Source organism: Schistocerca serialis, chromosome 1 (genome assembly GCF_023864345.2).
Source record: "Schistocerca serialis cubense isolate TAMUIC-IGC-003099 chromosome 1, iqSchSeri2.2, whole genome shotgun sequence".
Lineage (NCBI taxonomy): Eukaryota > Metazoa > Arthropoda > Insecta > Orthoptera > Acrididae > Schistocerca > Schistocerca serialis.
This window is the reverse complement of record NC_064638.1, coordinates 231,047,171-231,064,118: the sequence shown is the minus strand read 5'-3', so window position 1 is coordinate 231,064,118 and position 16,948 is coordinate 231,047,171. Positions and strand designations below refer to the sequence as shown.

The following is a 16,948-nucleotide window of genomic DNA, read 5'->3' as shown; positions in this document are numbered from 1 at the left end:
AACTTTAGGTAACACCTGCACACAATGGGTATAGTAGAAGAAGCCCCTAAGTGTAGACTGTGTGATGAAGAGGATGAAATTACACCACCTCTAATCTTCCAATGACGGGCAAAAGAGACAGAATATTTGGGTCATCAGGTCAATGAAGCAGAGTCTAATAAAGAACCACTAACACTACTCTTTAAAGGTATGTACCAGTTAGGTTTACCGGGATCGCAGAGAGTGAAACCACCCAATAAATTCAGTTTTGGCATGGGCAACAGTGGACTGAGATCACTGTTGTTCTTGTCTCTCTGTGCTTATTAAATCAAATCAATGGTGTCAACTTCATATTTTCAAACAAAAGGCAACCAAGTAATAGAGTTACAAGAACTTAAAACCTTCATTTTTGCATGGTTACATTGATACTGATGATTAATGCAAACATGTGTTATGCACTTAATGTGTTAAATCACCTCTTTAAATCTAATACAATCAATCTCTTAAATAAAGCACAGATGTGGATAAGAAATCATTTTCTGCACATCTCATTAACTAACAATAGTTGAAATTAGTGAATTTCAGAATTAAGGCAGAGAAAGAAAGTGCTTTCTTCAGAAATGACTTCTGCCCCAACATGGAAGTAGGCCTGGATCCACATGTGTGCTGACTACTAGTCACTGGTAGAGCCATATGGGGACAACTGGTCTTTTCTGTGAAATAAAAACCTATAGCACTATTTCATCACAAACCTTGTAACAGTAGTCACAGGTGAAGAGGCATGTGTCGATGGCATCCAAGGGTGTTCTCATAGCTGGTTTTGAGTCACATACAACTGCTGATACCAACAGCAGCACAGCAATGAAAGTAAGTTGAGAAGCTGAAAAAAGTAAAAAATGTCATCAACACACTTAAGTTAAGCTTTCAGTTGATGTTAGTGGCATGTACACAGTATACCTACATGTGAACTTTCATCATTAGGACCAATAGGAACACTGAATGATTATCCACAGAAAATTCATGCCCTGTAGCTATGCAGACACAAGTTAGTTACTGACGTTATTCAGTGTGATGATTGGAGGAGAACAAGTGACAACAAAATAAGTAAAGTGAAATAAAAACTAAATGAATTTTAAAGCGGATTTTACCAGCAGCGCCCGAAGCGGCCAGTAACTTAAACTGTGAGTTCGGCGCGATCGTGAAAGCGAATAGTGGTTGTTTATTTTGATTTCTACAATGGTTTTTACAAACTGGATCGTTTGTATCGCAATAAATTGCAGCAACAACAGGAAGAAGACACCACAGCTGTCTTTTTTACGTTTCCTAAGGATCCTGAGAGGTATATACCATCATGTTACTAAACTGTATCGTCAGGATTCACTTGCAAACTACATGTGTTAATGATTAATGTTTCGTTTTAGGAGCAGAAAACGGTTAGTTAGTAGCAGACGAAAAGACCTTATGAAAAAAGACCCTATTTACCTGTATAATAATATTAGGTTTTGTTCGCTACATTTCGAATAAAACCAATTCATGAACGCAGACAATAATAAACTCGTGTAGAATGCCGTACCCACACTGTTTGACATCCCAAATAAGCCACCTCAACTGACGATGAAGAGGAAACTGCCCCAAAGATTCGACAATCCATCTAAAGCTGTAAAACAGTCCTGTGACACAGAAGCAGCCAGTTCAACTCTCCATGTATCAGTGCCAAATTCGTGTGAATCGTCAACACAGACATGCTTTGACGATGAAGTGGTTAGATTAAGTGGAGTTATTCGTGTCTTACAAAAGCGTTTGGTATGTATTTCATTCACTTCTATTGTTAGTCACTCAATTTTCCTTGCTTCCTTCGTGTGACGACATTATTATTTTAGCACCTTGTTCATTGACGCCGCGCCTGATTAGCCGAGCAGTCCCGGCGGAGGTTCGAGTCCTCCCTCGGGCATGGGTGTGTGTGTTTGTCCTTAGGATAATTTAGGTTAAGTGGTGTGTAAGCTTGGGGACTGATGACCTTAGCAGTTAAGTCCCATAAGTTGTCACACTGTTCATTGACAGATTGTTTGAAAATTATTGAGATATTTGGTTTTGCGTGAAATGTAATGTAATCAGCTCATTATAATGTTTTCAAAATATTTCTTCCACTATTTGGCAGTTGCTTGTCCCACTTAGAACAAAATAAAGATGAAGGTCGTACTTGTGGCGACAGGCGACAACAATGACAAACACAGTAGACCTACAGAACGATAAATGAGCTGTCGATCGCTTTTGCATTTAGAGGTACATGTCTGTGCTTCTTACGTGTGAATCTGTGTATTTATATTCTTTTGATATGAACGTGGTAAACTGCAGTTCTGACCAATGCCACAAGTGTTTCTTCACGAATGTGTTGTAGCTTGCCACTCGATTCACGGTTTTTGTCCATACTTGTGCTTATTTTAGAATCATTTTTAGAAACATACACTCCTGGCAATTGAAATAAGAACACCGTGAATTCATTGTCCCAGGAAGGGGAAACTTTATTGACACATTCCTGGGGTCAGATACATCACATGATCACACTGACAGAACCACAGGCACATAGACACAGGCAACAGAGCATGCACAATGTCGGCACTAGTACAGTGTATATCCACCTTTCGCAGCAATCCAGGCTGCTATTCTTCCATGGAGACGATCGTAGAGATGCTGGATGTAGTCCTGTGGAACGGCTTGCCATGCCATTTCCACCTGGCGCCTCAGTTGGACCAGCGTTCGTGCTGGACGTGCAGACCGCGTGAGACGACGCTTCATCCAGTCCCAAACATGCTCAATGGGGGACAGATCCGGAGATCTTGCTGGCCAGGGTAGTTGACTTACACCTTCTAGAGCACGATGGGTGGCACGGGATACATGCGGACGTGCATTGTCCTGTTGGAACAGCAAGTTCCCTTGCCGGTCTAGGAATGGTAGAACGATGGGTTCGATGACGGTTTGGATGTACCGTGCACTATTCAGTGTCTCCTCGACGATCACCAGTGGTGTACAGCCAGTGTAGGAGATCGCTCCCCACACCATGATGCCGGGTGTGGCCCTGTGTGCCTCGGTCGTATGCAGTCCTGATTGTGGCGCTCACCTGCACGGCGCCAAACACGCATACGACCATCATTGGCACCAAGGCAGAAGCGACTCTCATCGCTGAAGACGACACGTCTCCATTCGTCCCTCCATTCACGCCTGTCGCGACACCACTGGAGGCGGGCTGCACGATGTTGGGGCGTGAGCGGAAGACGGCCTAACGGTGTGCGGGACCGTAGCCCAGCTTCATGGAGACGGTTGCGAATGGTCCTCGACGATACCCCAGGAGCAACAGTGTCCCTAATTTGCTGGGAAGTGGCGGTGCGGTCCCCTACGGCACTGCGTAGGATCCTACGGTCTTGGCGTGCATCCGTGCGTCGCTGCGGTCCGGTCCCAGGTCGACGGGCACGTGCACCTTCCGCCGACCACTGGCGACAACATCGATGTACTGTGGAGACCTCACGCCCCACGTGTTGAGCAATTCGGCGGTACGTCCACCCGGCCTCCCGCATGCCCACTATACGCCCTCGCTCAAAGTCCGTCAACTGCACATACGGTTCACGTCCACGCTGTCGCGGCATGCTACCAGTGTTAAAGACTGCGATGGAGCTCCGTATGCCACGGCAAACTGGCTGACACTGACGGAGGCGGTGCACGAATGCTGCGCAGCTAGCGCATTCGACGGCCAACACCGCGGTTCCTGGTGTGTCCGCTGTGCTGTGCGTGTGATCATTGCTTGTACAGCCCTCTCGCAGTGTCCGGAGCAAGTATGGTGGGTCTGACACACCGGTGTCAATGTGTTATTTTTTCCATTTCCAGGAGTGTATATGCCTTCTGATACTACACAAATCCTTGGAAGCAAGAAAATAACTCAAATATTTCGTAAATTACGTAGGAAATGGATGTAAAACAAACATTATGCTAACGACACGTCTGACGTTAATCTTACTCGCCGTTTGGAGCGCTAGTGTCGCTCCATCTGTCAAATGGTAACAACTTTTCCAGCATTGAGTGTCGCGACTGTTGTGTTAGACTGTGGTATAACTGGTGTTCCTCCTAAAAGTAGTTAGCAGCTTTCTCTTCTTTGTTTCGGTAGATATCTACAATTTCGTTTTCGCAGTTTGTAGCCCAAACAAATACGGCTCGTCACGTCTTTCACTCACGCAATGCCCAGCGACGACAGAAAGTGTCGGTTCATATCTTGTTAAAACAAAATGATTTTTGAAGCGGATTTTACGTGCCAGTTTGATAGAGCAGCTGCATATTAGTCTAATGCGATATTCGTTGTGTCAATATGTATTAACAGGGACAGTAAAACACAAAGAATTGCCAGTACTCCAGAAGTGACCGAGCAGTGCTGCTGCATGGCGGTAGCATTTAACACATGCCAGAGTGGCATGCGAGTCACTGTTGGAGCACTGATGTATTCTTCATGTTTTACTGTCCCTGTTGAAACATAATAATACAACGAATATCACACTACACTAATTTGCGACCGCTCTATCGAATGGCCATGTCACAATCCGCTTTGTTTGTAACAGGTAAACAAATTGACGCTTTGCGTCGACGCTTGGCATCATGTGCAAGACGTGATGATCGATGAACAGTAGTTGTTAGGGCTGACTCCAGCTACAAAACGAATTGAAAAAACGAAATTGCAAATATATGCTGAGAGTCCGGAGAAAATGCACCTGTCGACTCTAAGGGACACCTCGTATATGGCGTGTCTTGTGATGTGACCGCCAGTACACCAGGCAGACACAGCGCTGTATCTCGCAACATTACGTGGAACACATTAGATGTATATTTCTGGAGAGCAAAGGTAAGTTATCAGTGGCAGAACACTGCCTCAACGAAGGATATACGTTCGAGTTTGAGAAAAGAAATTGTTGTGCCGAGCTGGTGGCTTTTGGGAGGGCATTACTAAAGAATCAATTGGGATTAGGCTCCACGCCAACCAACTCAACATGGACCAGGGCTATCAGCTAACTTTGGCGTGGAAGCCTACACTAGTAGCTATTCGCCGTGACCGCAGCCAGCAGCTGATGCTTTGCGAGTCTGCAAAAGCCCTATTCTGTATCTTTCGGCCACTCTGCCGATCGGATCGTAGGTGAGCGCACTGAACGGCCTTGTTTTCGGAGACCCCCCATGTTATCCTGTAAGCATTTCGGAAGTGATGCCGCACGGTTCTAGTGAACCGAGGTGCTGTTGTCAGTTCTCCAAGCGCCAACCAGTTAAAAGCAAGTGGCCATAGATATGTGCATCCACACTGCAGTGCACACAGCGCCACAAATACGAAGCGGCTAGCAGCTGACGCAGCTTTCCTTCTTTCAGCCTTTCGCAGTATCGAAAGGTGTGTGTTGAGTACGTAGTACTGGTCAAATTTCGCTGGCCACGTGTTTCCATGCATGTATAATAACGATAGGTATATGACTGTGTTCTGGAAATTGTCATAAATGCTATATTATGTCATTTCATTCTCATTCACATCGGTATCTTGTTTTAGATTTTACGTTTCGGAACGTGAGTTAGGAATGTGTATAGTACATTGTACAAATACATCCACAAAACACCCAAAAATTGTTTAAGAGAGTGTCAAAGAATAAGAAGACGCATAGAAGGTAACTCGCTCCTAGAGATCCAAGTGATGAAGTAGCCTACTTCCCTGTATGATACATCAACGATTTGAGTCTTAGAAACAAGGTTTTAAAAACGCCTTTCCGAAAGCGTTTGGCGAGTGCAGCTATTGAAGTTCGTCGTAGCTTATAACATGCATCTGATGCATCAAAATGTTTTATATATGGCGGTATAGTCTAAAAATATTATGGCGGGGATCTTTCATCTCTGTCTACTGTTGTTAAGGATTCGATCGCAGATAAATACTTCTGACAAACGCGAGTGTAAAGATGATTGCTGCTAGTTTCGTTCACAGTCCTTTAAGTTGTGCTTTTAGTTTTCTGTCTAATCACACACTCGGAAATCGCTCCGTACTCGGAAAAAAATGGTGAATTACTTGTGACAAGAGAAAGTACAAACGTCACTGCCAGTTGTTTGACGCACAGCAATTTCATCTTTCATTTCTTACATAGAAAGAAAACGAAATCGAAGATACACTTAACTTTCACGAGAAACGAAGTCTCAGAATGTGTTACAAACATGAAAAGGGGGAAAAAAATAACCAGCAGGATGCAAACATATGACCGTTAGCATTCTAGTTTCATGCCTTAACCATTTTCTTTTTTTCGTATTTTTTAAATCCCCACATTCCTGAAAGTACCTAAAACTAGAAACAAAAAAGAAGGAAAGCTAATGCGGCCACCACTTTTGTCCTAAATGTTTAAAAAGAAGCCCCAAAAGAAGAGCTCCACCACTTCATACATTGGTCCCTATCACGAAAGAGCCCAAAATATTCTACCAAAACAAGGACAAACCAAGAGGATACAAGGAAGGTACTTTTTAATTTTTTTTATTTTGTCATGAGTGACACCACCTCCGTTGCACGAGCATGTCTTTGCAAAGACTAGCGATCACCTTTGACATCAGCGGCAAAGAAAATCCTGTGTGGTGGCGACAAAACTGGAGGTCATCAATGCACGTCTTCTTGGAAGTGTGTATGATTAACCGTTGAGAGGATTGAATCCGTAAAATGAAAGAAGGGACACATACTAGCTGCTTCTTGCATGAACGATCCAGCTGCAGGGGGGGTTGTGGAAAGCACTCCGTAGAAAGTTCGAGAAATATTGTTGGTACTTTGGGTTCTTGACAACTGCACAATGTCGGTCGTTAATGTATCGCCAGAAAGCAAGGGCTGATTTGGCACCATCATCAAACAGATAGTGGACTACGTGCCTGCTAATCCAAGTAACTGAGTAGGTTTTGCATGTAGAAAATAGTTCATGTCCAGCGAGAGAATCATTTGTGGGGTGATGCTGTCAGGAGTTGTGCATGTGATGAACACCAGCATCTAGAGGACCAGAAGCCAAACATTACTTAACTCAATGCACCAAGTCGATGGCTATCATCATTGTCGTGCATGCCAAATGTGATACATAATAGTGAAGGCGCCAGGTGCATCTGGTGGAGACGCAATTGGGAGACCTGCTTCCCATTAACTGTCACATACCAGATGGACTGGACGTCTGATGCAGGAGTAGGGATGTGGATTGCCCACCACATGGCATTCCTCCAAACAAGGGGATCTTTTTCCTCAGTCACATTTGGGGGAAGCCGTGATTGCAGTGAGGCATGCACTATCTTGGCTGTCGGTAAATGTGGACGGAGAAGCACGGTCCTGATGTAGCTATATCCGAGGAAGAAATAGCTCAAGTATAAAAAGGGCGTTACGATGTCTGTCAGAAGCACTGGAGCAATGCGTGAGTTCTGGGTAAGGGCCCTCGTCAGTAAACTGGTGAGGCGTGTAGGTGTGCATTACCAATCTTGACATGCCTGCTTACAAAGAGGGCTGTTACTTGATGGTGGACATGACAGAGATTGCGGCCTCCTTTGTCCTTTAGAAGGTGAGGGACTCATAGCTGACTTCAAATAACAGGCCATGATTGACAAAAGAACACAGCGCAGCAACATGTGTCTGGACATATCCATATAAGTATATCTTTCCTATCAGTCTACTTTTGTTAAGGATTCGATCGCAGATAAATACTTGCGACAAGTAAGAATATAAAGATGATTATTGCCAGTTTCATTCGCAGTGCTTTAAGTTGTGCTCTTAGATTCCTGTCTAATTACACACTCGGAAATCGCTCCGTATTCGGAAAAAAGTGATGAATTATTTGTGAAAAGAGAAAATATAAACGTCACGAGAAGTCACGATATCGAAGACACTCATTACCGAGAAAGCGCGCTCTTTCATGTAAATAACAACGAATATTGCAGAAAAATACTTAACTTTCACGAATAACGGAGTTCAGAATGTGTCACGAACACGAAGAGGGGACAAAAGAAAATTATACTCAGCGGGATGCGAATCTATGAACTAACTTTTACGAATAACGAGGTCTCAGAATGTGTTACAAACAAGAACAGAAGAAAAATTATACCTTTAGGAATGCGAACCTATGTCCTTTAACACTGAAATTCGTTGCCTTAACCGCTTCTTTTTATGATCTCATTTTGTTCATTACTGTTTGTTGCATTTGTTCGGGGCGGACGTCCCATGCCACCCGTTCAAGTTCATCGTTGATCCATCCACTCAGTTTTTTTTTATTACAGAGAGCAGCTTACCCTCTTTTTATATATATATATATATATATATATATATATATATATATATATATATATATATATAAAACGAACATATATATTGGCTCTGAGCACTATGGGACTCAACATCTGTGGTCATAAGTCCCCTAGAACTTAGAACTACTTAAACCTAACTAACCTAAGGACATCACACACATCCATGCCCGAGGCAGGATTCGAACCTGCGACCGTAGCGGTCACACGGTTCCAGACTGAAGCGCCTTTAACCACACGGCCACACCGGCCGGCTATATATATATATATATAATTTTGTTTGGCATTGTTCGTTTTGTTTGGTCTGGTCTGGTCTGGTCGGACGTCGCATGACATCTGTTCATGTTGACCGTTGATTCCTTCATTCAGTTTTTTTTTTTTTATTACAGAGGACAATAGGCCCTCTGACCGAACACGCTGAGCTACCGTGCCGGCAGCACTTAGCCACGACAATTCGTACGTGGTGAGTGCTGTAGTCCTTGTAATTCTAGTTGCAGCGACGCAACCTGACTTCTTTACTGAAAGAGGCACGCGTAAATGCATGAAATTTTGGAAGATTTCCAGTATCAGGCCTCACAAAATTCCTTTCCATTGTTACTTAAAAATTGTAAACGTGTTTCAATAGATTATAACTAAACCATTCGCGGGAAAAAAGTACGCGAAGTCACTAGTAGTTTCAGCTAACACTCATGTAATATGCGTAAGCAGAGCCGACGTCTTGAAATCTAATGATTTTTAAACTCTTAATTACATAAAAATAACAGGTATTTTTTGAGAATATTGACCGAAAATGTTTTGTTCGATGCTGTAATCATTCACAGTAACAACAATATAAACCATACTTCCAACAAAGGAAAACAGTGTATTATGAATTCATTTTCCACTTGGATATGTCTTGGTGATTCTTCAGTAAAACGTAATCACTAAATCCGAAACTAAACCACTCAGTAATTCTAAAATAACGAATTCCAGCTGTAAACAAACCACACCGAACCGAACGAGTGGCCCTACCAAAACATAACTACCCATGCGGGTGGACCGATCGGTAGCAGGTCTCAGAAGCTTACAGACCAGCAACTTCGGATAAAGAATGGAAAATAACGTAACTACTGAGGCTAACCTACCGCACTGGCCGGTATAAACGATACAGAATAGGGCCTCTGGGCAAGGCACCGAGAGTCGAACGGCGGTCCCTGCCCCACGGGATGCCAACTCGCGCCATGGGAAGAGATGGAGAGAGGCGACCGCCGGTTGTAGTACATGAGAGACGCTCGTTTGATCTCGACACTTCGCCAGGAGATAGTGAGATTGTCACCGATCGAAACGTCGCCGAATTCCGACGAAGCCACCCGGATGGTAGCCTGAGAAGATTTCGTCTGCAGTATTAGCTGGGAAAGTCTACATTCATATATACTTTTCACTTGTGATGTAATTAACGCTAAGTTGTTGTTGTTGTTGTGGTCTTCAGTCCTGAGACTGGTTTGATGCAGCTCTCCATGCTACTCTATCCTGTGCAAGCTTCTTCATCTCCCAGTACCTACTGCAACCTACATCCTTCTGAATCTGCTTAGTGTATTCATCTCTTGGTCTCCCTCTACGATTTTTACCCTCCACGCTGCCCTCCATTGCTAAATTTGTGATCCCTTGATGTCTCAAAACATGTCCTACCAACCGATCCCTTCTTCTAGTCAAGTTGTGCCACAAACTTCTCTTCTCCCCAGTCCTATTCAATGCCACCTCATTAGTTATGTGGTCTACCCACCTTATCTTCAGCATTCTTCTGTAGCACCACATTTCGAAAGCTTCTATTCTCTTCTTGTCCAAACTATTTATCGTCCATGTTTCACTTCCATACATGCTACACTCCATACAAATACTTTCAGAAACGACTTCCTGACACTTAAATCTATACTCGATGTTAACAAATTTCTCTTCTTCAGAATCGATTTCCTTGCCATTGCCAGTCTACATTTTATATCCTCTCTACTTCGACCATCATCAGTTATTTTACTCCCTAAATAGCAAAACTCCTTTACTACTTTAAGTGTCTCATTTCCTAATCTAATTCCCTCAGCATCACCCGATTTAATTTGACTACATTCCATTATCCTCGTTTTGCTTTTGTTGATGTTCACCTTATATCCTCCTTTCAGGACACTGTCCATTCCGTTCAACTGCTCTTCCAAGTCCTTTGCTGTCTCTGACAGAATTACAATGTCATCGGCGAACCTCAAAGTTTTTACTTCTTCTCCATGAATTTTAATACCTACTCCGAATTTTTCTTTTGTTTCCTTTATTGCTTGCTCAATATACAGATTGAATAACATCGGGGAGAGGCTACAGCCCTGTCTCACTCCCTTCCCAACCACTGCTTCCCTTTCATGCCCCTCCACTCTTATAACTGCCATCTGGCAGCCTTTCGCTCCCTGTATTTTACCCCTGCCACCTTCAGAATTTGAAAGAGAGTATTCCAGTTAACATTGTCAAAAGCTTTCTCTAAGTCTACAAATGCTAGAAATGTAGGTTTGCCTTTTCTTAATCTTTCTTCTAAGATATGTCGTAAAGTTAGTATTGCCTCACGTGTTCCAACATTTCTACGGAATCCAAACTGATCTTCCCCGAGGTCCGCTTCTACCAGTTTTTCCATTCGTCTGTAAAGAATTCGCGTTAGTATTTTGCAGCTGTGACGTATTAAACTGATAGTTCGGTAATTTTCACATCTGTCAACACCTGCTTTCTTTGGGATTGGAATTATTATATTCTTCTTGAAATAACGGTAAGTATAGGACAAAGTAGTCAAACAAATTTAAATCAAGCAAAAGTGAGAAAATGATAGAATAAAGCAAGCCCATTGCCATAAACAGCCATAAAAGTAATCACAGTAAAAAGATGCAGATTTTCATATGTTCCTTTCCCAAGGCTCCAATAAACATTTCGCTGCACCAGACTGATGAAATGGCGCACTACTAGTACATGCAGGTCCCATTCAAATGGAAAGCAGGCCAACTTCTCCCTGGTACTCTCTTTGATAATTATTTTGTTGTAAACAAGACACAACAGTAAGAACCCATGACAACAACTAACACAAAACCTGACTAAAAAAAAAAAAAAAAAAAATGAGGAAACAAGCATCATTTGTATTATATACTTCACCAAGTAAGACACCCAAACACTGTTGTTGAAAGATGCTAAATGTAGTCTGAATGGGATCCTCTGCGTGGAAAATCGTACCTGCAGGGAAGTCGTTGTCCTACGTAGGTTGTTTTTAGTTTCGAAACAACACTTTATTTCATGATTTTTCACTATTGGTGAATAAAGTGTTATCTCAAAAGTTAAAACAGCCTATGCAGAAAATGACTTTCCTGAATAAATTTGCTGGTGCTGTGGGCCCATATACGAGATGTGTGAGAAAAGTAATGAGACTGACAACACTGCGAGCGATATGGCAATGCTGTGTTGTTCTACTTGTGTAAACAGGTGTGTTCATCCCTTCTGGATGCTCAGTTCGAATTTCCGCTCTGTACAGCCATCACATGATTTTTGAGAACGCTATCAGTCAAGTTACGTTTTTGTTGTGTGTTACGAAAAAGTAACAGCGGAATTTAGGGCAACGTCATGCCATCAAGTTTTGTATTAAACTGCGGCAATCCACGCGTGGGACCTTCGATAAGTTGAAACAGACCTATGGCGAACATTCCTTATCGAGAGCACAAGTTTTTTACTGGCACAAATAATTTTTGGAAGGCCGAGAGCACACTGAAGATGAAGTTTCTCAACTTCAACTGCAAAAATTGATGAAAACGTTGAACATGCGGATGCTGTTTCGAGGCATAGGTTTAACTGTAAGGATGGTGGGTGACCCGTTAAACCTTTCACCGTACATCAGATTTTGACCACAGTTTTGCACCTGTGAAAGGTTTGTGCCAACATGGTCCTGAAGAACCTCATAACTGAGCAGAAGGAAAATCGAAGAAACGTATGCATTGATATTCTTTAGAGGATTGCCAATGACCACGAATGGAAATTTGTGGTATGATCTTATGGAACCAAATTGTTGAGGTCATCGGAAATTTGGAAATTTGTGGTAAGTTCCTATGGGACCAAACTGCTGAGGTCATCGGTCCCTAAGCTGACACACTACTTAATCTAACTTAATCTATCTTACGCTAAGGACAACACAAACGCCAATGCCAGAGGGAGGACTCGAACCTCCGACGGGGAGACCACGAATAGTCCAGTCGTGTTATCACATGTGATGACTCCTGGATGTTTGAGTATGATCCTGAGACAAAGCAGCAAAGTGAGAAGAGGCACATTGAGGCCTCTCGTCGACTGAGAAAAGCTTCAATGGGCAAATCAAAGATCAAAACAATGTTGATTTGGTTTTTGACATTAGAGGTGTCCTGCATAAATAATTTGATCCTCCAGGATAAACTGTTAACCAAGTGTTTTACAACGATGTCCTTGAAAATCTGAGGGAAAGAGTGAACTGAGTGCGAGTGGACACTGCAGAAAAGCGGATGATGGTTCAAATGGCTCTGAGCACTATGGGACTTAACATCTGACGTCATCAGTCCCCTAGAACTTAGAACTACTGAAACCTAACTAACCTAAGAACATCACACACATCCATGCCTGAGGTAGGTGTCGAACCTGTGACCGTAGCAGTAGCGCTGTTCCGGACTGAAGCGCCTAGAACCGCTCGGCCACCGCGGCCGGCCCAAAAGCGGATGATGCAGCATGACAATGCCCCATGTCACATGGTCAATGTCGTCATAGAATTTTTTACCTCAAAAGGCATCCCTGTTGTTCCACAGCCTCCTTATTCACCCATCTGAGTGCTTGTGACTTTTTTCTTTTCACGAAATTGGAAAAGTCTTAAAATGACGTCATTTTGTGGCTCTGGAGAACTTTCGAAAGTATGTGACCGACATATTAAAGGCCCTAGCAGTTGAAGCCTTTCAGCGCTGCTACCAAGACGAACAACAACCAGTGTATAGCTGCCAAAGGGAACTACACTCCTGGAAATGGAAAAAAGAACACATTGACACCGGTGTGTCAGACCCACCATACTTGCTCCGGACACTGCGAGAGGGCTGTACAAGCAATGATCACACGCACGGCACAGCGGACACACCAGGAACCGCGGTGTTGGCCGTCGAATGGCGCTAGCTGCGCAGCATTTGTGCACCGCCGCCGTCAGTGTCAGCCAGTTTGCCGTGGCATACGGAGCTCCATCGCAGTCTTTAACACTGGTAGCATGCCGCGACAGCGTGGACGTGAAACGTATGTGCAGTTGACGGACTATGAGCGAGGGCGTATAGTGGGCATGCGGGAGGCCGGGTGGACGTACCGCCGAATTGCTCAACACGTGGGGCGTGAGGTCTCCACAGTACATCGATGTTGTCGCCAGTGGTCGGCGGAAGGTGCACGTGCCCGTCGACCTGGGACCGGACCGCAGCGACGCACGGATGCACGCCAAGACTGTAGGATCCTACGCAGTGCCGTAGGGGACCGCACCGCCACTTCCCAGCAAATTAGGGACACTGTTGCTCCTGGGGTATCGGCGAGGACCATTCGCAACCGTGAAGCTGGGTTACGGTCCCGCACACCGTTAGGCCGTCTTCCGCTCACGCCCCAACATCGTGCAGCCCGCCTCCAGTGGTGTCGCGACAGGCGTGAATGGAGGGACGAATGGAGACGTGTCGTCTTCAGCGATGAGAGTCGCTTCTGCCTTGGTGCCAATGATGGTCGTATGCGTGTTTGGCGACGTGCAGGTGAGCGCCACAATCAGGACTGCATACGACCGAGGCACACAGGGCCAACACCCGGCATCATGGTGTGGGGAGCGATCTCCTACACTGGCCGTACACCACTGGTGATCGTCGAGGGGATACTGAATAGTGCACGGTACATCCAAACCGTCATCGAACCCATCGTTCTACCATTCCTAGACCGGCAAGGGAACTTGCTGTTCCAACAGGACAATGCACGTCCGCATGTATCCCGTGCCACCCAACGTGCTCTAGAAGGTGTAAGTCAACTACCCTGGCCAGCAAGATCTCCGGATCTGTCCCCCATTGAGCATGTTTGGGACTGGATGAAGCGTCGTCTCACGCGGTCTGCACGTCCAGCACGAACGCTGGTCCAACTGAGGCGCCAGGTGGAAATGGCATGGCAAGCCGTTCCACAGGACTACATCCAGCATCTCTACGATCGTCTCCATGGGAGAATAGCAGCCTGCATTGCTGCGAAAGGTGGATATACACTGTACTAGTGCCGACATTGTGCATGCTCTGTTGCCTGTGTCTATGTGCCTGTGGTTCTGGCAGTGTGATCATGTGATGTATCTAACCCCAGGAATGTGTCAATAAAGTTTCCCCTTCCTGCGACAATGAATTCACGGTGTTCTTATTTCAATTTCCAGGAGTGTACTTTGAAGGGGACAATATTGTTGTTTGAAAAAAATAAGAACTTTGGCAAATAAAAAATCAGTCTCATTACTTTTCTCACACACCTCGTAGATAGAATACTATGGAAAATTATTCTTTGGCGAGTTCTTTCACGGCGACGAAACAGCCAAGGTACTTGCGTTGTGAGAACCGCGACGGTCGTTTGCTTTCCCCATACCACATTCGGAAGTTCCTTTACATCTCTGTCAGATATGATCTGATTAAACCATTCAACACACTTTGCTCTCCCCTTAAAAAAATCATCATGTTTGCGTCACTAGCTTGGTGATAAGTGGACGAAGACTGTACGCTATAACCACACAAACGCTGTGAAGTACTTTCCGTGACAGTCTGCATAATGAAATCGCGTTGGCAAGAGTGTGGATGATAGAATCAATGGACACGTGTTGAGACTTCACTACATTTCGGAGTGTCTCCTGAACAAGTAAATTTCGACTGCCGTGAGACGAGAGAATACACAGGTGGGAATGAGATTTTCCTCACTTCACTTCATTAGAGTTCAGAGAATAGATTAGTGTAATACGTCTTACGCGCCTCCCCGTGAGCTGATCTGCTCTGAAAATTAGATCGCGTATTCCAAGCGAAAGACGAAGATACGGGGCCCAAACAGGGCGCAGAGGAGCGAGATAATGGAAACTAAGGAGTCGGTGGCAGCTTCTGCGACTTGTTGTTAACACTAATTAGCTGTACGGCACAGACTTAGCTTCTTGACCTGTTTCAGCAGAAGCCAAGCGATAGTCATCAAACAGCAGGGCCGCACTTCGGCAAATTAATAGATGTTTGTGGTTAAACAGAGTGGTGTAGACCATCTCGTAATTGAATGCGAGCCATAAAGTTTTTTACTTCTTATCACAGGCCCTTGAGCTCTCGAAGCTGGGGAAAACAATTTTCAAATAACTTTATTCATTAATAAAGTGTTGCAGGAAACAAAGAAAGTCTTAAAACCAATAACATCAGCCAAAACACTCCTTCGATCAGCACTTGAATATTGCTCTTCGGTATGGCATCAGTAACAGGTAGAACTGGTATAAGAAATAGAGAGGATCAAAGAAGAGCAGCATGTTTCGTTAGTAAGCGCGGAAGTATCACGGAGATGCTCAGTCAACGCCAGCGGCAGAAGCTGCAAAAGAGGGGTTCTACGTCACGGTATGGTCTACTGGTAAAATTCCGAGAGCGTGTATTCCTAGAAGAGTCAGCCAGTATATTGCTTCCTCCTGTGTACTCGTATATCTCGCGAAAAGACCAGCAAGAAAAATTTAGAAAGATTCGAGTCCACACTGAGTCTTACCAGCAGACGCGACTGGAAAAAGAAAAAGGGCGAAATGACACTGGTACACAAAGTATCCTCTGCAACACACGCTAAAGTGACTTGCGGAATATAGATGTAGATGTAGCTATAGATGTAGATGACAACTAACTCACCCGCGACGTCATAGCACGGATACGCGGTGACTGTGAGCGTTTTTTAGCGAGAAATTCAGAAGTCAAATGAGTGGGTGAAAACCATAATGGTATAAGTGATATTTTTTGCGAAACTGACTTAAGTGCACTTTGGACCACGAAACGAGGGATACTTGTCAGTGGCACAAAGATTCAGGTGGCTACTGTTAATGTCTGCCATCTGCCGGCATGTGGTATAACTACATTTATTAAACCACAATCGACAGGCAGTGTCAGGACTGTACAAGCAACAATATGGCGGACGCTACAAAGAACCGCGATTTAGGCTCTCAATTACTGACGAAATCTCGATCAGGAATGAGCAGTTCTACCTTTCAAGATATTCAGAGTCGTTCAGAAACGACAGATGAAGGTTTATCAGATGATGATTCAGTCATAGACGAAGGTTATGTTTCCGTCCAAGGTAACCACAGTTCAAGCATTTTGTGTAACACATTAGTGACAACATAAGGTTTTGTTTTGACATTTTTGATGACTTTTGTGGCCATTTGTAAATATTGACAAGAAGAAGGGACAGGATGGTGGGACAGTTAGGGAATAACTTCCATGCTAATAGAGGGAGCTGTAGAGGCTAAAAACTGTAGAGGAAGACAAAGGTTGAAATACATCCAGCCATTAAATGAGGACTTAGGTTGCAGGTGGTAGTCTTGGGTGAAATGTTCGGCGCAGAAGAGGAATTCGTGGCGGGCCTCACAGTATAATTTATGGCACGATCCGACGAA

The 16,948-nt window shown here is 44.2% G+C and overlaps 1 protein-coding gene across 1 annotated transcript in view; it reads right to left on the bottom strand.

The window, feature by feature from the left end:
• Nucleotides 1-16,948, bottom strand: part of LOC126457220 (uncharacterized) — a 109,314-nt gene that overhangs the window by 10,718 nt on the left and 81,648 nt on the right. The window contains exon 2 of the mRNA XM_050093348.1: nucleotides 732-859. Within this exon, the coding sequence (XP_049949305.1) occupies nucleotides 732-859 (128 nt within the window). The remainder of the gene's footprint in view (nucleotides 1-731; nucleotides 860-16,948) is intronic.